General features: G+C 45.4%; 1 protein-coding gene across 1 annotated transcript in view; it reads right to left on the bottom strand.

Annotated features, from left to right (window-relative positions):
- MARCHF6 (membrane associated ring-CH-type finger 6) overlaps positions 1-24,641 on the bottom strand; it is a 2,224,824-nt gene that overhangs the window by 2,011,372 nt on the left and 188,811 nt on the right. The window contains exon 3 of the mRNA XM_069613753.1: positions 7,184-7,257. Within this exon, the coding sequence (XP_069469854.1) occupies positions 7,184-7,257 (74 nt within the window). The remainder of the gene's footprint in view (positions 1-7,183; positions 7,258-24,641) is intronic.

The raw sequence follows: 24,641 nt of genomic DNA, 5'->3' as shown, positions 1-24,641 counted from the left end.
GCGACCCAGGTGGTATACCCCGGTGGTATACCCCGGGATCCTGACTCGGCCATTCTGGGTCTACCTTTTGCTTTTGAGATGGTGTATCAAGGCCCATGGCTACACCCCCTATGGTCCCCTTATCCTCCTCCTCACTGCCATGGCCTCTCCACACCTCGCACCTACTCTGAGCACCCTGGTTAATCCTACTGTATTGCAGAATCTCCTCACTCTCTCCCCTGTCCGGCACGCCATCCTCCGGCTGCTAACAGACCCCCAGGCACTGATGCCTAGAAGTTTGTGGTTGTTCTGGTTTTGTTTGGGTTTCACCCCTCTGATTGGGGGAGGGATGTTAGTTTTAAAAAAGTCTTGATGACCGCCGGAGAAGCCGCATGCGCCACAGCAGAACATCCTGTGCATTTGGTTAGGGGGACACACATATCCAGATTTTTCAACTTCCTGTTGTTGATGACCCCTTTGCAGAAATGCTATCAATACCCCCGGAGTTATGGCTAGTACCGATCTGACCTTATGAGCTGGAACGTACGGGGGTTGGGCAATTACAAAAAGATTCGGCAGATACAGCTGCATGCTGAGCGACACAGGGTTAAAATCCTATGTTTGCAGGAAACCCATGCCCACTCTGAGCAATGTGAGCGATTCCCTAAGCGGTGGGGGCCTCAGAGGTACTATACCAACTATTCCACCCAAAGCTGTGGTACTCTTACCTTGATACACAGGAGCCTGAAGTTCACATGTCACCACTCCCACATAGACTCTCTTGGTAGATATGTATTGGTCATTGGCAACTTGCAACACCAGGAGGTAGCCATCCTAAATATATATATGGTCCCAATGTCAACGACCCCGATTTCTACCGACACCTGGCTTCTCTACTTGAAAGCTACCCCCTGATTCCCATTTTGTGGGGAGGTAATTTTAACACAATACTGGATGTCACCCTAGATAGATCGGGCTCTAGACCTCGCCAACTATCCAAAGCAGAATATATACTATCCTTACAAAGCTTTCCCGCCTGGCACTAGTGGACGCCTGGCGTCTAATGAACCCTGATTCTCATACATACTCCTTTTATTCCTCAGTACATCGCATTCCAGAATAGACAGATGGCTCATTACGGACATGCTGGTCAGATGCCTATCTCACCTGGCTATCCTCCCCAGGACGCTATCAGATCATTCACCGGTACTCATCTCCTTAAACTGGGGACCGGACGCCAATAGGACTAGGCAGTGTAGAATGAGCCCTCATTTGTTTCTCGATCAGGTCTTCGCGACCGAGCTCGAATCCTCCATTGAGGAATTCTTTGAGATCAACACAAACTCAGTATCAACACAAGCTGTCCTCTGGGAATCCTTTAAAGCGTACATAAGAGGAATCGCCATTTCCAAAGGCTGTGGCATCCTTAAGGGAATCCACGCAGATAATGTCGCTAGCGAATCAGCCCTGGCTACCCTCGAGTCCCAATACGCCCACGATCACTCTCCAACCACTCTGGCGGCACTGGGAGCAGAGCTGGATAGATTCCGAGGCCTTGCCGAGCGGGAGGTTACATTTCTGGACTCCCCGCGGTCTGTGAGGAAATACGGCGAAGGAGAACGACCCGGCCGAATGCTAGCTAGACTGCTGCGACGCGAACTTGGAGCCCCCAATATCCCAGCCATAGCGAGTCCCGACGGCTCACTGGCCACCTCCCCTCAAGATATCAATTCTGAGTTCCTCTCGTTCTACACCTCCCTGTATGCGGAGGCCGACGGCCCCCGGGTCCCAGAAATTGACTCCTATTTAGAGAATCTTCCCCTATCAGTCCTGTCGGCCGACGTCAGCTTCTTCCTTGAGAGGCCTCTCACTTCGGAGGAACTTATCAAGGCCATTGAGTCGCTGGCATCTGGGAAGGCCCCTGGCCCGGATGGGTTCCCCATTGATTTTTACAAACAATACAAATCCCACCTGGCCCCACACCTGCTGGCCCTTTGGGAAGAATCGTGCGATAGGGGAATACTCCCCCATCTCTTCGGGAGGCACCGATTACAGTGCTCCTCAAACCTGGTAAGCCCCCCACGCAGTGCGGCTCATACCGACCACTATCGTTGATTAACAGCGATGTTAAAATATACGCTAAACTGCTAGCCAACCGCTTAGCCCCATACATGCCCCACATCATCCATCCCGACCAGGCGGGATTTGTCCCGGGTAGGTCCACATCCCTGAATTTAGGCGGCTTTTCAATGTGATTAGCAGGATCAGCCCATCCACACAGGCGGTTGCATCCACTCTAGACATGCAGAAGGCATTTTACTCTGTCTCTTGGAAATACCTATGGAGAGTCCTTGAGAAGTGCAAATTCGGCCCTAACTTCCAAACCTGGATTAAGCTGCTTTACACCGCTCCATCAGCTAGAGTCCACACGGATGACCGGTGTTCCGCTCCCTTCCAGGTATCCAGAGGCACACGTCAAGGATGCCCCTTCTCCCCGCTCATTTTCGCAATAGCCATGGAACCCTTCGCTGACATGGTTCGGCAGTCACACTCGCACAGGGGATTGCACACAGCTGGCCAATCCGATATAGTCTCCCTCTACGCCGACTATGCCCTGTTATACATCCGCTCCCCTGAAACCAACCTCGCCCCTATACTAGCAGATGTTGCCCGCTTTGGAGAAATATCTGGTTTGAAAGTAAACTGCTCCAAGTCTGCCTTATTCTCGCTCACGGACTCCAGGCGACGCCCCTCGGACTTGGGTGGGTTCAACTAGTCTCCATCTAGTATCACTTACATGGGGGTGGTGGTCTCCTACCACACAGCGCAGCTGCGCAAGGACAATTACCAGAATTACCTAACTAACCTTGCTACAAAAACCTCCGGCTGGGCCAAACTCCCCATCTCACTAGCAGGCATAATTGGAAAACTTAAAATGGTGGTATTGCCTCAACTACTTTACCGATTTACCAATCTGCCGGTGTGGCCTGGGGACGCTTTCTTCCAAACACTACGCCGCATAAGCAACTCCTTTCTCTGGCATTCAGGGGCAGTCCGCCTCAAACTGTCTACACTGACCGCCCCCAAGGAATTGGGCACATTCAGCGCCCCCAGATTTCATCAGATACTGGGTGGTAGCCCAACCCCAGTTCGCTGCCCATTGGTTTAACACCGTTGATCCTCCCCCACATGTTCGCCTGGAGAAGCTAACGGTCTGTGACCGAGTGATTGGTGCCCTGATCCTCAAGCCAATCCCCCGACTCAGATTCCGCTGACCCCATAACTAGCACATCATTAGCATTGACCAAACTCTGGACAACGATCGACGTACGTCACCCATTCCACGGGGACCTGCCATTATGGAACTTCTTCCCCGATGTCCCATATATTCCACAATCAGTGGTGTCTCACTGGGCGGATGCTGGCTTCCTTACACTCCGTGATGCCTACGAGCAGGCGAACTTCATTGAGTGGCCTGCTCTCCCCGTCTCCCTCAAGCACCGGCCCTCAGTGTGGTTACAATACTCCTCACTCCGGGACAATCTCAAATCCAGATACCCCGAATTTCCCTCCTTACCGCCTGATGAACCGATAGTTGCGGAGCTCTGTTCCTTTCTCTCCTTCAGGGGCAAGGTGTCGCGACTTTACTCCCTGTTGCAGACTAGAGCAGCTCCCCCTTTACCAGGCTGAGACACAGGTGGGAGGAGGATCTCGGGGTCGAGCTTACTGACAAGAGATGGTTCCGAATGTATGCCCGCACCCACGATGTGTCCTACAACACTAAATTTAAATTAATCCAATTCAAGGTGCTACACAGGTACCATCATACACCAATGAGACGTCATTGCATGTTCTGCAGCGTCCCCCCGCCCCCCAGTTGCCCCAAGTGTGGCATGGATCAAGCCTCTTACATCCACATACTATGGTACTGTCCCCGCCTGACCCAATTCTGGTTGGATATCTGTTCCACACTCTGACATTTTGGAACACACTATTGCCCCCACCCCACTGCATTGCTTGTTCCATGACCTCTCTCAGTTGCCCCCCGATTCTAAGAAACTAGCAGGTCTCTGCATGCTGTTGGCAGTTAGCAGCATATTGTTATGTTGGCTCCGCCCTAGGGCACCTACCTATGCACAGTGGCTCAGGACAATCACTTGGGCTCATGATACTGAGGAGTCCTGGAGCGCAATGCAACACTCACATTCAAGGCCAAGAGACATTTGGCGGAAATTCCAAGATTATATATCCGCCATGGCCTTACCGTCAAACTCTTCTTCGTCCTCCCCAGCGGATCTCCTTAGATGTTGTCCCCCTTGTAACAGTTGTTATCAGGTTGTCTGCTGCCTTGCCTCTGGTATGCTTCCGTTGACTCAAGATGTACTGCCCAATTTGTGTATTGCTTGGTTTTTATTGCTGGTGCCATGTGGCGCCTGTTGTTCTCTGGTGTGTTGCCAAGTCAAATAAAAAAAAGTTTTTAAAAAAAAGAAAGGCACTTACCGCTACGTAAACTGCCTACCATAATTGGGCATAGAAGATCTGAAAGAATTTGAATTTCCCACACATTAAGCAGATGATCTTTTGCCAGAGCGTGTAGACATTTGCTGCTGGAGAGAGCACTACTTCTAAGTGCGGATAAATTGGGTGCCTGGACGGCAAACAATAGAGAACGGCCCAACACTAGGTAACATTAAGCCAAATCAAAATAAAAGTACTGCCCTTGCTATGCGGCCTCTCAGTGAGAAAGAGACCAGAAGCTGGATGCTCACTAAGCACGGCATAAAGAAGAAAGCAGTAAGGCAGAACTGACAATACAGTATCAATGCAAGAATACCACACATACAAAAATACAAGATAACACTTACTCCACGCTTCCCCGCCACACAGCACAACAGCCCACTTGCAGGCCACTTCCGGGAGAGTGCACGGGTGCGCGTACCTGTGCTGTTTAATAAGGGGGCTGGTACGAGGAGGGGGCGGAGTCACATACGAGAATAGAGCGCAAAAGCAAAAAGAAGGTAAGCTGTGACTCACGTTCCAGAGACCCAACACAAGTCAGAGTCCCAGCACAGGTCCCAGCGCTTGGAGAAAATAAACACTGCAGATAATTACTTTGTGTTTCGAAATGGCAGACACACGAAACTTCCTCTTGCACACTCGCGTCTCAGGACCACGGGAACGGGCAGTAGAGTGTCCCACAGCACAACAGCCCACTTGCAGGCCACTTCCGGGTGCACGTACCCGTGCTGTTTAATAGGCGGGCTGGTACGGTGACGGGGCAGAGTCACAACGAGAATAGAGCGTTAGAATGTGGCACACTCCCTCTGAGTCTAAATATTATGTATCGCCTGTCTCCCTCTGGGTTGGACTTTGGACTAGACCAGCCCTTGAACCGTGTAGGGAGGCACTGGTATATATTATGTCACTTGAAGGAGCAAGGGGGTTGAAATGGCTTACACACAACATGCACAAAAATGTCTATTCTGTCTGAAAATGGGTGAGTTTTGAAACAATCCATGCAGACTCATTGATTTGAGCTGGAATCAAATGAAGCCTCTAATAAAACCGAGAGCCAGGGAAACTCTTTATTGAGGCTTCAAAGCCAAGGTTGGGAACTGCTTATTTAGTTTGGGAGACGCATAAATGGCTTCAAATCCTACCTGGATCAGATCAGGACCACCCATGCAAGATCTCTATATATGAGGGTAAAACTAGGTATATTGCCTATCACAGCTTTCACATTTAAATGGAATGGCATTGCATCTGCTAGATGCCCCCTGTGTGGTGCCCCTGAGGAGACAATATCACATTTTATGTTATTCTGTAAGTCCTTCCAGTGGCTAAGGTTCTTATACCCAAGACACGTCCTGCTGGAGGTAGGGATTAAAACCACAATTGTGTTCACCATGCACTCCTATTGATGATGTTTGTGTATTTGGATAAATGTTAAATAGCACAATAGTGCTTTTAGGACAATTTAAGGTGCAGGGGAGATAACAGTCAACCCTGGCATATGGGTTGTAAAATATACGAAAACAAAGTAAGTTCCTAATAGAGGAACTCCCGTCCCCTGCACACTTTCACTAGCTCAAATAGAGCCCAATTATTAATATGACTAAGATACACCAAATATGTGTGTACATACTTTGCAATACTTATTATTTAGTTTAAAGCACAAAAAAACATTTTAGTATTCAATGAAGAACCTCCACACATAAATTGTAGGTATTTCCAGTTTCTTTCATTTTCAATAATTCATAGTTGGCCCAACGCGTTTCGAGAAGTTCATCTCTTGTTCAGGGGCATATTGAACAAAATTGATCACATCTAAAGGGAAATTTCAACCTAACATGTAATTATCTATATGATATATATTCAAAGTCGATCATAATTCAATATATAAATGGTAGCACTTTAACTGGGCAGCAGTATTTCTCTCCTGTTGTCCCAGTAACCCCTTTGGAATAGCCAAATGCCATCTTGTTATGTTATTTGTGACCATGTGGCGACTTGTTGGTTTATCTTCTTTCAGCAGTTCTGTTTTAGTCTGGTTTCTAAATGTTTCACCTGTTTTATTCACCTTCTTGTATTTGGGATAATTGATTGTGTGATTTTAATGTATTTTATTCTTTATAATGTAACCTGATGACTGTTGAATAAGGGTTTAAATAAAAAAAATAAAAAACAAACAACTATAAATAAATACATGTGTACATCTGGTTTGGTTACTGCAGTGGCTGGTGTTAAATAAAGTTTGAATGTCAACATTAAATGCAATGCAGATGTACACAATATAACAAATGTATTGTAATATGATGCATCTTGTATGCTGTATGTTGCATCTTGCACTGTACCTTTTTACAACCTTCATCACCCCCCCAACCCCTCCGTAAGTAGCCTGTATTGCTCTACTAGGTTTACCCATGGGCGAGTCAGGCCCATGCAACCTTGGTGTGGCTTGAGCTCCCGGAACCTTAAAGAAAGCGTTTAGGAAAATGATTCCAACACTGGCCTGCAAGGATATTAATTTCCTACTGTTCCTCATTTTATCAATCAAAGGATGTGAGGTCGTACTTTGCACACCCAAAATGTGACTCTTTCCCAACCCTTACCTGAGCAACAGAAAATTAAATGCAGTTCTTAAGAAGTCCATATAGAAGCGCAAAAAAATACAAAAAAGGTTGATGCAATATTAAATACTTACTTGGTGTAAAAGCAAATCTGTGCTTGCATAATTCACAATATTCTTTCCTGCTGTGTTTAAGCCACTGGACTAAGCTGAAATCAAACAGAACATAAATGGATATTAACATTTCCAACATACAATTTAACATTGAAACGTTTGGAAACAAATTAAATTAAACTCTTCAATATCAAGACATAGGTACTTAATATGCATTAAATAAAACATTAACTTGAGAAAAAAAGTACCTGCTTCTTGTTTTGCGATTCTTCTTTGGTTATTAACTACTCCTCTTCTAGATTACCTTGTTACAATACACTAGACACCATTATAATTTCCAAACACTATCTTTAGTGACCAGAGTATGCAATTAATACATGCAACATTAAAATGTGGTCATGAAGGTGCCCATGTGCAAACCTGTTTCATGCTTTGTGCACGTCTCCAGGACATAAGTAAAGATAACTTTATAGACCATACAAATGAGTCCATCATTTATTATTGAAATTACTTTTTTGAGCTTCAATAATCCTAGATATTTGGCAATGTATCAGATTTCATTTTTATTATTTGACCACACCCCAACTGGCCTTCAGTGACTCCTTGGTGCTTTCTCAGAATTTGCCAAAACCAACTCTTATAATTAATACACTTTACGAAGAAAAGGAAAAAAGCCTTTAAGTGGAGCCTGCAAGGGGGATACGCTGAGTTAGGATAACAATATGGTGTATCTCGATATTACCATATGCAGTAACCCTCAGAACGTACCAGAAATACAAGGCACAAATCTTCGCGAACCAGATGTCCAAGATTAACATGAAGCATGATAGATTATCAATCAAACCAGCTTTTGAGTTTCTACAAGTGCAAGGTAGTTGCTAAATTAATGTATGGGGCCAAACTACTTTCCCCCTGGCGTTCTGAGCCTCCTCGACAAAGTAGAGGCCCAGATTTGGCGAAAGGTTTTGAGAATTCCAAACGCTCATTAATTAATTTTAGAGGAGGACTCCACTTGCAGATTCTGTAAGTACTGGTTTGAACTAGAAACTCTCAGACATGTATTGATTCACTGTAAAGCTTTGATTGCACAACGTACTTTAGTTTTTAGTAAGTTTGTTCACAGTGAAGTGTTTATCGACTGATTCACTTTTGAAGACGTGTCTGTGAAGCTAGCCCACGTCTGAGGGCCTTGCTTTTATAGGTGTTTTGCGAAGCTTAAACCTCTTATCAATATGATTTTGTTTAAGCAGAGCAACCTTCAAAATATAATGATTGTTTTAGGTCTTTTGATATGGTTTTAATGTTCTGGAATTCCTTTCTAAAATATATTTTTGTTTTATTTGTTTTATTAATACTGTGTTACACAGTTGTACAAAAAGAAAAACAAAGCAAGAAACACAAAACAATACAGAAACAAAATCAACAATCACCCCAAGTGATAGCACAGACATAGGTAATTCTCAATACATCAAGGGTCGATACAGTACACCAACATGGAAGCAATCATTCTCCAGAAGATAAAAAATATAATAGGTTAATTATATCCACTCATGACCAGAGACCACAAGGTTTCCCACCCGAAAGGAGACACCCTACCCAAGCCCAGCTGCTTTAAAGACAGTCTGCCTCAATTACAATAATGATGGACAGGCCGACAATAAATGCTTAGCGGATTCTAGTTGATGGTCTCCACACAAGCGACAGACAGGAACCCAGCAGGATGTTCGCCCAAGCACCTACCATTTCCAAGGTCTCAACGGAGATCATTTTTAATTTAAGGTAGTCCCAAACCAGGGGATTATCCACAAAGTGATGAATATAGCTTGGGATTTCTGCCCATACCAAAACACTATTACTTTTTACAGCAAGGTCAATGATTAATTGTTCGTGACTATGTTGTAGTAGGCCACATTACATGACTGTTTTGTAGCATTGGAAATGATGATACTCAAAAGATCACCCAGGATCAGAGCGAACCATCTATCGGTAATGAGCTTAATATTGGCCAGGGCACTATTACACATAAAAGAGCCCTTAGTCCAAGTAGCTTCAAAAGTTACATTACTTTGGAAGCTTATTGGAGCATTATTCAGTTTCCAATACGTATTTAGACAAGACAGTTGGAATCTTGCTCAGCAGGGGGCAACGCCAAACTCAAGATAGAGCATCTCAATCGGGTAAAATGGGGAAGTCTAAACAGTCTCTTTAATAAAGCAGACTCTAGTTTAGTTACTTACACAAGATTGTGAAAGGCCCAGCTTTCTGCTCCATACATAAGGATGGGTGATAGTTTAGCAAGATATAGCTTGGATAAAATCCCAACAGAATAGCCCCTGCCATTACACGCAAATGATCCAATACTCCCTATGACATGGAATGATTTTAAATTAACATATTCAAGGTGTCGTAGGTCACGTAAGTTACAATCCTAGTTAATACTCAAGTATTTGCATTTAGTGACTGTTAAGGAGGGGCTCTGTGTCAATCCTGGACCTCATTCTCATGTATGATTGACACCAGCCTTTGTGTATTTAGTCTCTTAGTTACAAGGGAATCCTCGCTGAATCCTTCAGCAAGGGTTCCAGATTCCAGGAAAATGGATGAAGGGAGAAGGGAGAAGGACACTGGTCCTCGGCTGGGGGCCGTTTCTCCTGGATGAGGTTACATACATACATAATTCAGGCACATGGGGAGACAGGGAGGTCTCCAGGATCATAAGTCGTTCGAGCGGAGCCAGTTTAGGGTATTACGCCTAAAGCTGAGGTAGGACTGGTTGGCTCTGAGTGCTGGTGCTAGAGTATTCCAAGTCTCAGCTGTTTTTACCAGGAAGCTACTTCTACCGGCTTTTGATAGTTTAAATCTAGGTATCTCCAGACAGTGGGAGTTGGCTGCCCTGGAGGGGCGGGACGAGGTTCTCCTAACCATTCTTTCAATAAGGTATGGGGGAGCAGCATTGTTAAGACATTTAGATTTCAGAGATACTGTTTTGAGTAGGATTCTGTCGCTTATTTTTAGCCAGTGGTGTCCTCTTCTGGTGTTGGATATGTGTTCTCTGATGGTTATGTTTAGGGCTGATCTGAGGGCAAAGTTTTGTAACATTTGGAGTTTATCAAGGATATATTTGTTCGCTCCTAGGTAGAGGGCGTTGCAATAATCCAGTTTTGACAATATTAGGGCATTAGCGAGATTAATGCAGCTAGCTGTGGTGAGAAATGGTCTGCAGGCTCTGATGAGCTTGCAGGTGTAGGCAGTGGAAGATGCCAAGGAGTTGACTTGTTTTCTTAGGGTTAATGTGGAGTCGAGGGAGAAACCTAGGGTTTGTACCTTTTTCCCTACTTTGATTGTGTTGCTGTCTATATTAAATGCGAGTAGTTCGAGTTCTGTTTTTTTTAGATTGGCATCGGAGCCAAGGATCAGGATCTCTGTTTTGTCGTCATTCAGGCAGAGGCCATGGTCTGCCATCCATGCCTGAATGAGGAGGTATATTTTATTTACCAGGCCCGTATCCGAGTCAAAGTTACCCCAAAGGGGTATGAGGATCTGGGTGTCATCCGCGAAGTTTGTGAAGGTAACACTGAGTCGGTCCAATTTGTCGAATAGGGCCTTGGTAAATATGTTATACATAGTAGGCGAAACACATGATCCCTGTGGAATGCCGCAGGTCGTCTGGATCGGGTCTGCCGAGGCCATGGGGGCAAAGACTCGCATTGTTCCGTTTTCTAGGAAGGACTGGACCCAAGCTGTTGCATCACTCGAGAAGTGGGCGGCCTATGCTAAGTGTTTGCATAAGACTGCGTGGTCCACCAAGTCGAAGGCCGCCGACTAATCAAGGAAGAGCAACATAGCCGTTTTGCCTTTGTCCTTGAGCTCATCTATTTACGTTTTTAGGTCGATTAATGCAGTTTCCGTTTTTGGCCTAAATACGGATTGGCGGGAGCCTAGAAGGTGGTTTTTTTCAAGGTCATTCTGAATTTGCAAGTAGGCTACTCTGTCGATTATTTTAAGAAGTAACGGTACTGTGGTGATGGGTCTGTAATTGTTGGGGATGGCTGGGTCTAAAGTTTGTTTCTTCAGCAATGGTAGAACCCATGATTCTTAGTTACTTGGGATGATGTTGGTCATGAATGAAGCATTGATTAGTTTAGAGATGAACAGCGCTAGGTCTCTTGCGGCATCTTTTATTATTTGGGCCGGGCAGTTGTCGCCCTGACAGTTGGACAGCTTCAGGGATGAGATTATTTTCTCAGTTTCCTGGATGGTGACTTTAGTGAAACTGAAAGGTGCTGGACTGTCGGTAGTTTCAATGGGGGTAGTGGGTTGCGTCTCTGGAGAGTAAGGAGGCTTTTTTGTTTGCAATTTTGATTTGGAGAGTGGTTATTTTGTTGGTCAAGGCATTATGAATGCTGGTGCATCATTGTTTGTCTTTGGGTGCATTGTCCAAGTAGGGGGATGGGGGATGGGGGATTCCAGTTCTCGGAGGATCGCGAAGAGTTCCTTCGTGTTGGAACTAGCTTTCGATATTCTGTTATTCGACAAGCAACTGGACTACTAACTTGAAAAAAAAAAATGAGAAAACGCACGAAAACTCCTAAGGAATCAGGATTTCGCTTCTTCTTTTCTTGTAAAAACTGTTAATTCATTTAACAATAAAAAAAAAAAAATTCTGTTATTAAAAAGGTATTTTTTGGTGCAAATTATTTCTTTTTTGTAATTGTTTGAAAACTGGGTTAATTGTAGTTTGTTTTCATCCGTTGGGGTGTGTTGCCATAGGGCTTGTAATTTTCTTTTTTGAAGTCTTTGAGGTGGAGTGTAAACCAGGCGTTAAGGTGAGCTTTTTGTTTACTTTTAAGTAGTTTTACTGGCACAATAGTGTCTAGGGCCTTAGTCATGGTGTTGTTGAAGGCTTCAACAAGGGAGTTGGGGTCCAAGTTGCTTGGTAAGATGTTCAGTGAAGGAAGCAGATGAGGCAGTAATTTGTCCTGCATGATTTTTTTTTGCATCTGGTAGGAAGGGCTGGAGCCATAATTAAGACTTTCGGTGTTGGTTTGTCTATTGCTATAGAGAAATCAATCAAGTAGTGGTCAGTCCACATTTGCAGGGTTATTTTAGTGATGAGGTAGTACAGTTTAGGTCAGCTATGCAATAAGGGCAGCGCTCAACATTCCAAGAAGGGAACAGATTTCGGAGCTAGGCGAAAAATCCACTGGCTCCCGATTCGGGAGTGTATTACATTTAAAATCTTATCCCTTACACACAAATGCCTTGCTAATAGCACCCCCAGCTATCTATCAAGCCACGTCACCATGACCCAAGCCACCAGGCCTACCAGAGCTGCCTACTCCTTCTGCCTGGACATCTTCCGTGTCAAAAAGCAGAAGGCAGCAGTTTCCCAGTGATCGAAGCTAAACACTGGAATGCCAAGCCTCTAGTGTTGAGATCAGACACCTCCCTCTGGTCTTTCAGGAAAGAACTCAAAACCTGGCTAAACACCCTCGCACAACGGCAGAACTTAACCCTGAATCGCCGCTCCACTGTGTTCTCACTTACCCCATCACTATTGGCACAGCTAATGTAACAGCTAATGTAACAGCTAATGTAACAGCTAATGTAACAGCTAATGTAACAGCTAATGTAACAGCTAATGTAACAGCTAATGCAACAATGCATCCAAGATTTCCATTGTAAAGCATTGTATGACAAACTACAAGTAACTTAAGGACCCCGATGCAAGACTGATTCAACAATATACCCTAGATATCCATTGCCTTGTAACAATGTAACCTTGGGCAACATAAGAAAATGTCTGTAACCATCTTACTTCTGTAACCAGTGCCTCGATGTCCCCGGGGTAAGTATGCTTAACAAATGTCAAAATAAACTAAATAAATAAGATCGCCACACAAGGATGGGGAGACGTCCTGTGTAATTACAAATGAAAGACTCAATTCCTTTAATGACTGAATTATGTGGAAGCCTATAAGGAGGGTCAAAGATTGATGATAAATTGCAATGGTGTCCAGTGAGAGTGATTTTTCCCGATGAAGACATGGAAGAGCTCTGTATGAGTTCCACCAACCTCAAAGGTTTTTTCACGCCCAGCAATAAACCACCCTTTGGTCGTCCTTGAGGCCCCTGTATAGCCAGATTGGTCAAGAAGTGTAAACTATCCACCACAAGCGGGTGAGTAAGCCAGGTCACCTGAAGCGCCACCACAGAAAGATAATCATTTGCTCCAGGAGTCCATCGCCCACGAATAAGTGAAAATTCCCACGAGTGTTCAACTGAAGAGCAGAAAAGAGGGAAAATTCCAGGCTGCTAAGAGCTTGTTTTCCCATGCTGTTCAATCATCTGGGCTACCCATGCCCAATGCATCTCCTCCCCCGATGCTTCATCCTCTGACCCAGTCGCTAAAGGCAACCTTGGGGCAGAGGAGGAGAATCTGTTACGTTGGTGGTTGAGATCATTCACATTGCCTGAATGAACTGGTCTAAATCTTCTACCGTAATCAGACTCGACAATTTTGCGCTCACAAGCCAACCGGTTAATAAGCACCCAATGGTGCATGATGTACATCAAGTGCTATCCGCAAAGAGATGAATAAGTAAGGCAGTATAGCGGATATTTTCACATATATCAATGATCCTTATATTGCTACTTCGTAAAAAACCAAGGGGAATAATGCTATGGAATAAGCCAAGTAAATGAGCTTGGTTTAAAAAAAGGCCACTACCATCACAAAATAAGCTTTGTATTTGGAGTGCCTTAGTTTTCGGTTTACAAGGAGCAGTCGTTACAGCATGTGTTGCCCCTGTTAAAACATGACCCAGCTCAATGTAAGTTTGAACATGCTGATTTGACTTCAAAGAAGGTAAAGGAATAATGGTGGACTGGGTAGTTGTGGCCACAAGACTAGCCGCACATGAGGCAACACCCAAACCTATCTGTGCGAAGGCATTACTGGCATTACTTAGATTCAGGCTGGATGGCAAATAGGGATTCGAAGTCATACACAGACTCCTTTTCCACTACTGACGCTTTACAATTGTTTTTAGGCGAATGAAGAGGAAAATCATACACTTTTGCCACTGCGTTTTACTAAAGGAGCAGGAGACTTATGAGATGAAGCCCTCTGCCGAGAACCAATTTTAGCAAAACAGTTAAAGAAACACAAGACCTGTCCCAGGAGGATAGCTCAGTGGCAACGTGCGCGCCTTGGAAGGAAGACAACACAAAGAAACACAGGTTCGATCCCCGGGTCTGCACTTAGAAACCACTGGGTGTTTAAGCGCGTTATAAATACGCAACTAGGACAAAAAAAAAACAATTACGCATCCAAAAAACAAAAACAATTCCTGTAACAGAGCCTCGATGCCTGTGGGCTGTGTGAGCGCTTTAAAAATGTTAAATAAATAAACAAAACAATGAACAATAATGGTTGGAATCAAGATCCATTGTTTTAATTTCCTCATTGCCACAGTCAGAAGTGGCACAGTTTGACAATTGTAAATCCCTCCCTGAGCGGTCTTGCGAAGGTCCTTTAGGTGGAAAATATTGAAAGATAGGGTACAGTGCTACGGACACATCAGGCATGAGATCCTTGGTGGGCGTGATCACATTGCCTTTTCTCTTTTTTCTAGTTGCGAGTGGCTCATACATCAAGGCATGTTTGATCTTTCGTTGTCGCCTCTTGTAATGAGCTGCCGTTAACCAAGGAAAAAAGGGCGTTGAAAGCAGCCGTCGCACTATTTCCTTCCAATAAATTGTTAGTATTTTTGTTGGAATACAATAATTTGCATAACAAAGCAAATGAGACAATTAGAGAGCAGACTTCATCCATAATCGTTACGGGAGGTTTTAAAAGAATTTTAAAAAAAGAAGACACCAACAGTATCAATAGTCGTAGCAAGTTGGTTGCACCGAGAGTCGAGTTTACCAGCAATTGATTCACATTTAGCTGTAAGGTCCGAAAGTAATGTTTCTAAAATATCAAACATAGCTGCAGATGAACAACTCTTGTCATCCGAGACTGACGAAGCAGGTGAGTAAGCAGGAGCTACGTCAGATATACCATTTAGTCAGGGTGTTTGTGTGGGATGGCAAGTGCCCTGATAGGGTGGCACACAAGTTACCCTCGACGAAGGAGCTCTGGTCATATTATTAGACTCCAAATCAATTATCTCCACTACCTCCAAATCCCGATTATGTTGGAACGAAGACCACGCTTCAGATGGTCTGGTAGCAATGTTGGCCGTTATTTTGGCAGTGGCCATGTTCGATCTGTGCCCATCCCAAAGCACTCAAACTCCCCATGTTGGTCCCAGCAACGGAGAGCTGACGGTGAGTAAGCCGATGGTTACCGAGTCGGGAGCAGAAGGTTTCTACCGAATCGGGGACACAATAGGAGAAGAAACAATGGAGGGTACTGAAGGAATAAGGCTAGTTTATTATGTATATGAAAAAAACATCATTATGCAATAAAAATAGAAAAAAAGCAGCACAAGTTACATTTTCAGAAAATGCTCAAGTTCATGAATTAACATTTGCAGTTGAAGACCATTGCATATTTGATTGGCTAATGTCAATTAGAAATGACACTCATCCAGAATACAGCCATTAGAGCCACAAAGTTCACCAATTGTTACCAGATACAGCCCCATCCTTTTGCATCCACAAGCTTAGAGAGATAATGTGCCCAAACAGTTGCAAGTCCTCAAACCATTTAGTGAAGCGCCCACCCTTTGCCTAACAAGAGGTCAGTTTAGTCTGCTTTAACACATGTCTGAGGTGTTAGGCAAGATTTCCCTTTGGCAACTTTCTCTGCATAGTTTCTATGGACACCCAATCGTTTTGCTTTGTTTTTTGACTGTTCTGACTTTTTGAGGAACTTCACTTCTCCTGCCTTTTGCACATTTCTTATGTGAACACTGATCAGTGCTCATTCGATCAGTACTAGGAAACTACCTTTGCCTTTTATCTTTAACCTTTTTGTAACTTTTACATTGCACACATCATCTTAGAAAAGTATCCCCATTGTACTGTATTGTATCACCCAAGCCTCTTGCACTTGGGATTTTTGTTTTAATGTAATTTTTTTACTGAAAAGAGTTATAACAATAACAGGGCATGGTAATCAAGTTCATAATTCTGTACATCAAGCATCTACACTGGATGCAAGTGTTGCGCAGCCAACGTCTGAACCTCGCCCTCCCCCCTGTACTCCCCCCCAACATCAGCCCGCCCTCAGTGTGAATCATCAAACTTGAGAAAAGACATGTTATTTGATCAAATAAACAGTATGCTTAAGCAGGTCTTGTACACGGCAACCACGTGATCAAGTATGTGATGCACACCCTACACTATATATCGCCCAGAGAATTTATATTAACTATAAGGGTCCATCAATTCCCAGAATGTTCTTGACTGTGGAGTGTCAGCTTTTTGTATAAAACTATTCCTCTCCAGCGAGCAGAGTCTAGACAGCAGAGTGGCCCATTGATTTAGTCTGTGGGTTTTCAGATTTACATTGAAATACAATAGGTTTCATTGCTGCAAATAACATAAGATGTATTAGTTTGAGGTGCATCAGTATGCCATTCATCAGCCCCACATCTGAACAGCATGGGCATGGTGAACATGGCGATGGCAGAGTATCTGTGAAACCGGTCTGTGAATTTTAGTCAAGAAAGCTCCTATGCTAGGGCATGCCCAAAATATGTGACCCAACGTGCCAGGCAGCACGCGTTTCCTCTAGCACACGGCTAAATGTGTTAGTTTGTACACTTGCAATTTTTGATTACTTTTATATGTGCCTAAAGACAAGCTGGTCGCAGCAGATTTATTTTTTACCATTTGTGTCACTTCTAGCATGCACATTTGACTTTACCGCATATGGCTACTAAACATGACTAATGCTCTAAAATGTCCATGCCACAAGAGTTCTGCCTATTCTTTGGCCATATTGTAGTTTGGTCTTCTTCCTGCCTTGTCAGTTCAGGAAATCCCATATAAGGTCATGCACTTGTGTGGGAAAGTGTGTGTAGCTTGGACTTGCTTACAGCCTGGATTCTGGAGAAGAACAGGATTCCTACAGCGGTTTCTTCAGATCAGCAGTGTCCCAAAAATCCCCTGTAGACAAATAGTCAACTGAAGATCTGAAGAGGACCATTGAAGAGGCCCAGCATTCCTTTCTGCATCTGGCCCGGTGAAGCACTGTTGGACTACCTAATCTGCGAAGGCCATGTCCGGTGCTGCAAAATCTTAACAGATGGGACCAACCAGACTCGACGTGTTCGAGGATCCAGTCATCCTAAGCCTTCAGAAGTGTCCCTGGACCAACCAGTGAACAGCTCTCCAGTGGGCTACCTTGCCAGAACAGTAGCAGTTCTGCGTTATTACCCAGAACTTTGAGGCCGCCAGCTTGAAGTACAAGTCGTCTTCCTGTCCTGGAAGGACTACTGTAACTGCGACTGGAAGAACACCTGCCGTAGTCTATGCGCAGTGCTGGTCACTGGAACCCGCCTTCCGCCATCCAGTCAAGTGTCCTGAAGAGAGCTACATCAATCTTGCATTCCTCCATCACCAAGGGTTGCACTCTGCTCCTGGACCCAACTGGAAAAATCCTTCCACCTGCAGCTCCTGGGCACCCCTCACCGGAAAACAAACAGCAGGAAATTCAACCTCCAGCATTCCCCCATTTGGGAAAAACAAACTATGGCGGGTGAGAAAACGCAAAGCATTTGTCTCTCCCCCCCTATCCTCCAAAGGATAACACTTAGAACAAGTCACTTTTTATCCCAACATTCATTCCACTGCCTTTTGCTCGTCAAACCTTGGTACTACCATCTGAAAGATAAGAACACATTTTACTTACCTCATAACTATGTTGAATCTCTTTTGAACAATCACCAACACAAGTAACTTATCTACTACAGATACATTCTGAGGCGAAGCACTGGGGACTCCTTTGACTTTTGGGCACAAGGCCCCAATCATCTTAGGGATTGTACTGCTGAAGTAAGGGGATATCACTTGTGACTTGGTTCCATCTTCAATGCATAACTGTACTTGCCTCCTGTGCTGATTTAAGTCACTGAATGCATTTTAAGAACCTATGGTGAATGTGCATATGTTTATTATTGTTGAGCATTATGCAATAGTATCACCTGTTGGTTTCATTTGTTTTGTGTGTATATAGCCTAGAATAAATACTGTATGTGTATACATTCCTGTCTAATATATTCAATCACTGAGTGGATTCATTGTTGACCCATGACCCCCACACTCACTCTCCCGAGAATAGCCTCAACTGCTCTCCATTGCTACTTTGATTGGGTTTTGGCTAACCTCTTAAAGTTCCCTGTTCACTGTACCTAGGGTCTACCAGGCCAGATTCTAGAAATCCATCTTAACATGATGTATCACCATCACTGCCCACTTCTGTGAAAGCACCTACAAACACAGCATTCCTCCCTAAGAGCCCCTGCCACAACATCCAGGGTTTGCAACACAACAGCCAAGGGCTTCACCAAAGAGTCCCACTGGAGCTTCTTTGAGCAGCCCCTCCCACCTTTGTTAGTTACAGTGGGTGAACCTCGCGAATACATTTTTTTTTTCAAATTAAAATAACCGTTACTTTTTTTATGCATACAGTCAAAATACATAACAAGAGATGAGCAAATAAACCAATGCAATACATCAGTCGATATAAATACAACCATGTATCACAGCTGTATGCGAGCGGTTTGTTCATGTGACCAGTTAGCTGCAGAGAGGAGTGGTGGAGTTGCTGCAGTCCGTTTTCCTTGGCGCCCGTTTTGAAGGAGGAGCTGCTAATTTCCAGAAACTCATGCTCAAGCATATAAAAACCCACTGACCGCACGTGGTGTGCGAGATGTGTGTTCGCTGATCGACTGGACTGCTGTGCTGCGGGTGAACAATTCAACATTGGCCGTCTGTGTAACCCGTTAACACTCGGTTCCATCGAAGCCTACTTTCCAAGGTCAATGGGGTATTTCTTCAGACTCGGTAAGTGACTACTAATCAAGTATCCAAAAGCTGTTACAGAAAATTAGAATCCAGGACATGGTTTCAAACAAAGAAGTACTCCAGGTAAACTAACTAAATAAAGACAGCACCCTGAGCCTAAACTATAAGAGAAACATGTCCAGCACCTGCCTGGGTCCATTGAAGTAAAATAGGACTTAGAAACATCACGCCACCTTTACTTTAATATATTTGTAATGCGCACCTGGGTACCCAGAGGCTTAGGGAGAAACATACAGACAGGAGACAGCGACAGGTACGAAGAGCCAAGCCACCATTCAAAGGGGAACGCCATGTCAATCCTCTGAACAACAGAGCCTTTGGCTTTTTCCTAAACAAGGCTGTGGAGCTCAGTTCTCCAAGGTCCTGAGTGCTGCCATAAAGAAAGTGCATTTGGAGGTCTAACTAAGGGTACATTTAGGGATCTTACTTTGGTTGGTCTTATTAGATCGAAGATTCCTCATGTTGGATTTGTCGATCAAGGCATCCTTCAGATATGTTAATGTTAAAGGACATTTGTACTGCGCACTTTAACCACCGGAGTGGTCCCCTGGCGGCTCTGAAAGAGGAGGGGAGGGCGAGTTAGTGGGAGGAAGCTGGAAAAGCGCAAGGAAGCAGTGATGTGCTGTTGGCAGCCTCAGCCCGCTGGGTCCGTTGGCTGGGCCTGGGGTGTTTGGGGCGTTTGCGGCCGGTAGTCCTCGTGTACTGTTGTGTGAGTATATGTGTGTTTGTGTTCTGTTGTTGCAGTGTAGTGAAGTTTGTGCGGTTTGTTGTGCTGTAGGTTTGTGGTTGTGTTTGGTTTGGAGTTTGAGAGGTGTAAGCAAAGTGGGGAAATTGTTAGTGGAATTGGTTAGTTGGCATCTCTATCCTGAGTTGACATGTCTGGCTTGCGTAATCTCTTCAGATCGGGTGCAGGGGCCCCCTGCGCCTCTGTCCTGATCTGGGCCCGTCCAGCATTCAAGGTCCCTTTCACATCTCGCTCCCACTTCCACCAGCCTCCCTCCCAACCCCACCTGTCCTCCTTTCCCACTTATATGGCTAATGCACCTTTCAGTGTCCGCAACTCAGTGTGGTGATTGGCAATATACCCCACAGTTCCACAACACTGTGTTATGTGGTAGTAACTAAGGGGCGAGTGAAGATGTTGGATGGGATTGGCTGGGGTTGTTGAGTCCGTCTCCATGGGTGTCGCCTGTGATTCAATCTACCCGGCGTCACCCGTCCAGGGGCCGTTGGTGCCTCAGTAGTCGGTTCTGGGAGCTTGTCAGTGTCCTTTCCGGTCTAGTCATTGCTTTTTTCTCATCTTTTTTTTTTCTTTCCGTTTCCAGTTTTCAGTTTGAGTCTGTGGTGTTGAAGAGCCAAGTTTTTAGTAATTTTCTGAATTTTAGGTGATCTTTGGTGTTTCTTATTTCTTTTGGGATGTTGTTCCAGGTTTTTGCGGCTAAGTGGTAGAAGGAGGTGCCTCCAAGTTTTCTCTTGAGGTATGGTTTTAGTTCCAGGCGGATTTCGTTGCTTGACCTGAGGAGTCTCGTTGGCTTGTAGATTGTTATTTTCTTTTGTAGGAATTCTGCTCCTTGTCCACAGATTGCCCTGTGTGTTATGCACATTGTTTTGAAGGTGATGTGATGTTTTACTGGGACCCAGTGTACTGTTTTTAGGGCAGGAGTGGTGTGGTCTCTTCTGGATAGTTTGAGGAGTAGTCTGGCTGCTGTATTTTGTATCCGTTGTAGTTTCTTCAGGAGGTATGCTGGTATTCCGAGGTAGAGGCTGTTTGCATAATCGATTCTTGACATGATGAGGGCGACGATAGTGTTTTGTGCGTGAAGGAGAGGAAAGATAGGATTCTTCTTGCTGTGTGGAGGAGGAAAAATACTTCTTGACCGTTGCATTTATTTGTGGTTCGAAGGTTAGGGTGTTGTCCATTGGGACTCCCAGATTTTTTACTACCTTAGACGGTGCTGGTGTGGTTCCCATTTCTGTTGGCCACGGGATGGCGGTTTCATTCTCTTGGTCTTTGGATATGATCATGATTTCCGTTTTTCCTGGGTTGATTTTCAGGTTGTTGGCATTCATCCAGTTGAAGAGTTCTTTTAAACAGTCGGTTAGGGTTGAATGATCGGCTTGGGTGTCTTTGATCCTGTAGATGATTTGAGTGTCATCTGTGTAGTTGTAGCATGTATTGTCGTATTTTTTGAAGATTCTGATAACTGGAGTCTGGTAGATGTTGAAGTACAGTGGTGATAGTGAGGATCCTTGTGGCGTACAATGGACTTGAGCCCACCATGCATTTAAGTGTAATCATCAGGAGGCGGAATTCAATCCTGGCATCAATAGGGAGCCAATTTAGGTCACGTCTGGCACCTGGCAATAGGTCACGCAAGTACGACCCTCACAAAGAGATTTAGAGGCTGACTGCGCCAATGAAATACTACTTGCGTAGTGGAGCCCTGGCAGATGATCCGGTGGTGCCAGCATGGGACATCTCTTTTTTGGAAACAAACATCAATATAGGCGACTCTCAGACCATGCAGGTTGATCAACCCCAATGAACAGGGCAGAAACTCAAGGTGAGTGCTCAAATTCATGCCCATGAATATACTGAAGATCCCCAAAACCACGGAAGTAGTGTATTGTCCTTTATGAACTCTGAAAGACTATTGGAACGTGGACTGCAACATATCCTAACAAGGACTGGAAGATATCCTAATCACTGTCTAACATCAAAAAGAAAATCAAGGACTGTTTCATAAAAAGAAGGCATCAGAGTTGTGAGACCTTGATTTGGGAGCAATGAATGGTGGGGTAATTCCTTGCCGACCTTTGGACACAGAATCGGACGCGGATCTTAGTTTGGGGCAAGTGTACCACAAGAGAGGAATTAGTCATCAATAACAGAAAAATAAGTTACTCACTAATGTACTCCTATTCCAAAGTCCCCTTTTCTCCATACTTTAAGGGTGTCCCTCGCTAGGGACGGGAGACAGAACTTTTTTCACCAGAAAAAAAATCAACTCCCCCCCCCTTTTTTTTTTTAGCATGTGCTCCCCTGACTCCGCCCGCCGACACCACTCTGCAGTCCCCTTTGAAGCGTCGACAATATTACCATTGCCTAATTACACCAGTTTTTATTAGGGGGAGGATGGTGGGACGTATGGAGGAAAGGGGACTATGGACTAGGAGTATGTTAGTCACTACGGTGAGTAACATATTTACTTCTATGTTCCTTCCCCTTTCCTCCATACTGTATGGGCGATTACAACTATGTAACCCCATGGTGGAGAGGTGCCCCACTTAAGAAAACAAGTTCCTTAGTACTGCCTGACCAAATGCCACGTCTGACCTGGAGCTGGCATCCAAGTAGTAGTGCTTGAAGAAGGCCGAGGGCGTAGCCCATGAAGCCGCCCTGCTGATGACCTGCAACGGAACATGCCTCTGGAAAGCAACAGCAGTGGCTTTGGCTCTGATGGCATGGGCATGCATATTTGCTGGAAGAGGTTTGTGCTACCCCACAAACGCCTCTTTGATGGCCGCAACCATCCACCTTGCTATGGAGGGCTTGGAAGCCTGATAGCCGGGCATTGACCCACTGTAGGTGACAAAGAGGGCCTCTCATTTGCTGAAGCTCTTGGTTCTGTCCAGGTAGAATTTTAGAGCGTGCCTGACGTCTAGACAGTGCAGTACCCTCAGACCCTCGTCTTTAGGGTACACAAAGAAAGTATGTAGCACTATATCCTCATTCAGGTGAAATGAGGAGACCACCGAGGCCACCAGTGCCTGGATTTCACTGACCCTGCGTGTAGCGGTAAGGCCCACCAGTAGGGCTGTCTTAAGAGTGACCAGCCTGACATCCGTGGACTCCATAGGCCCGAATGGTTTATGTGCAAGCGCGCCCAAGACCTGGTTGTGGTCACACACAGGGTATTTCTTGATAGGCAGGTAGAGCCTAGTCAGGCCCGCCAAGTGTCTTAACCACAGGATTAGAGGAATAGAAAACGTCCTCCTCCGAGTTCCGGTAGGCTCCGATGGCCGCCAGGTAGGTACGGCATGTGTCTGCCTGCGCCCCTGAGTGGGCAAGGTGAGCAGAGAAGGATAGTACGTTGTACAACTTGCAGGTCAATGGATCAACCTCCTTGGATTCCGCCCAATGACAAAACATGGGCCACTTGCTTTTGTACTGGCTCCTGGTAGCATCCCTCCTAGCACCTTGTATGATTTTGAGGTTAGCCTTTGACAGATGCAAGTGCCTTAGTGTGACCTGCTCAGGAACCACGCTCCAAGAGCTAACTTCTGGGGGGCGTGGTTGATGACTGCCTCCTTGCTGTGAGAGTAGGTGAGTTGGACCCAGCGGTAGGTGTATCGGTGGCTGATCCGATAGGCTAAGGAGTTCTGAGAACCATGGCCTTGATGGCCACCACAGAGCTATCAAGATGATACAGAGGTGACTGGACTACCGGATCTTGCATACTATCCTGTAGACCAAGGGAGTGGGAGAAAAGGCATACGCGTTCATGTTGTTCCACTGAATTTGCATTGCGTCGCGTCGGCCAGTGAGCCCCAGCCCTGTCCCTACCAGGATGCAAACTGGGGACAACTCCTGTTGGACCAGGTGGTGAAGAGATCCACTTGAGGATGATCCCACCTGTCGAAGATCCCCTGAAGGACCTGGTGGTCAAACTGCCATTCATAGTTGTCTGCACCCAACTTGCTGAGCCTGTCCGCCTCCAGGTTGGACTCCCCTGGGAGGTGACTCCCCCGGGAGGTGAATCTCTGCCAATTGCATGCTGTTTACCAGCGCCCACTCCCAAATGTCGACTGTTAGAGTGCTGAGGGGAGAGGACCTGGTGCCACCCTGCTTGTCCGTTTGAAAGAAGATCGATTTCCACTGATCATCAGATGGAAGGCTTGGAGAGCGAGCCAGATGGCCATCAACTCGAGCCAGTTGATGTGGGCCGCCTGCTCTTGACGGGACCATACTCCATGGACACTGTGGTTGTCCAAGGTAGCTCCCCATCCTTCTAGTGATGAATCCATGGTGATGGTAACCTGCGGAGCTGGCTGACAAAAGGGCCTGCCTATCCACAAGTTGCTGTCTGTGCTCCACCAGACTAGGTCCGCTTTAAAATGCCCTGTGGCCCTCTTGATGGCTGTGATCTTGTCCTCTGAGGAGAAAATTCACTCGGAGCTCGTATCCCAGATGAGGCCCAGGAACGTTGGACTGTGTGGGCTCCAGCTGTCACTTCTTGAGATTGATTGCAAATGCCAATTCATGTAGTGTAAGCATGAGTGCGGAGGTGGTGTGGTGGCACTGCCTCTGGAGATCTTGCCCTGATGAGCAAGTCGTCCAAGTATGGCTAGACGTGGTGACCCTGGGCCCTGAGTAGGGCTGCCAACGCGTTCATCATCCTTGTAAAGACCCTGGAGGCCAAATTGAGGCCAA

Source organism: Ambystoma mexicanum, chromosome 5p (genome assembly GCF_040938575.1).
Source record: "Ambystoma mexicanum isolate Mex_15411 chromosome 5p, UKY_AmexF1_1, whole genome shotgun sequence".
NCBI classification, from domain to species: Eukaryota; Metazoa; Chordata; class Amphibia; order Caudata; family Ambystomatidae; genus Ambystoma; species Ambystoma mexicanum.
This window is presented reverse-complemented; position numbering and strand designations above follow the sequence as displayed.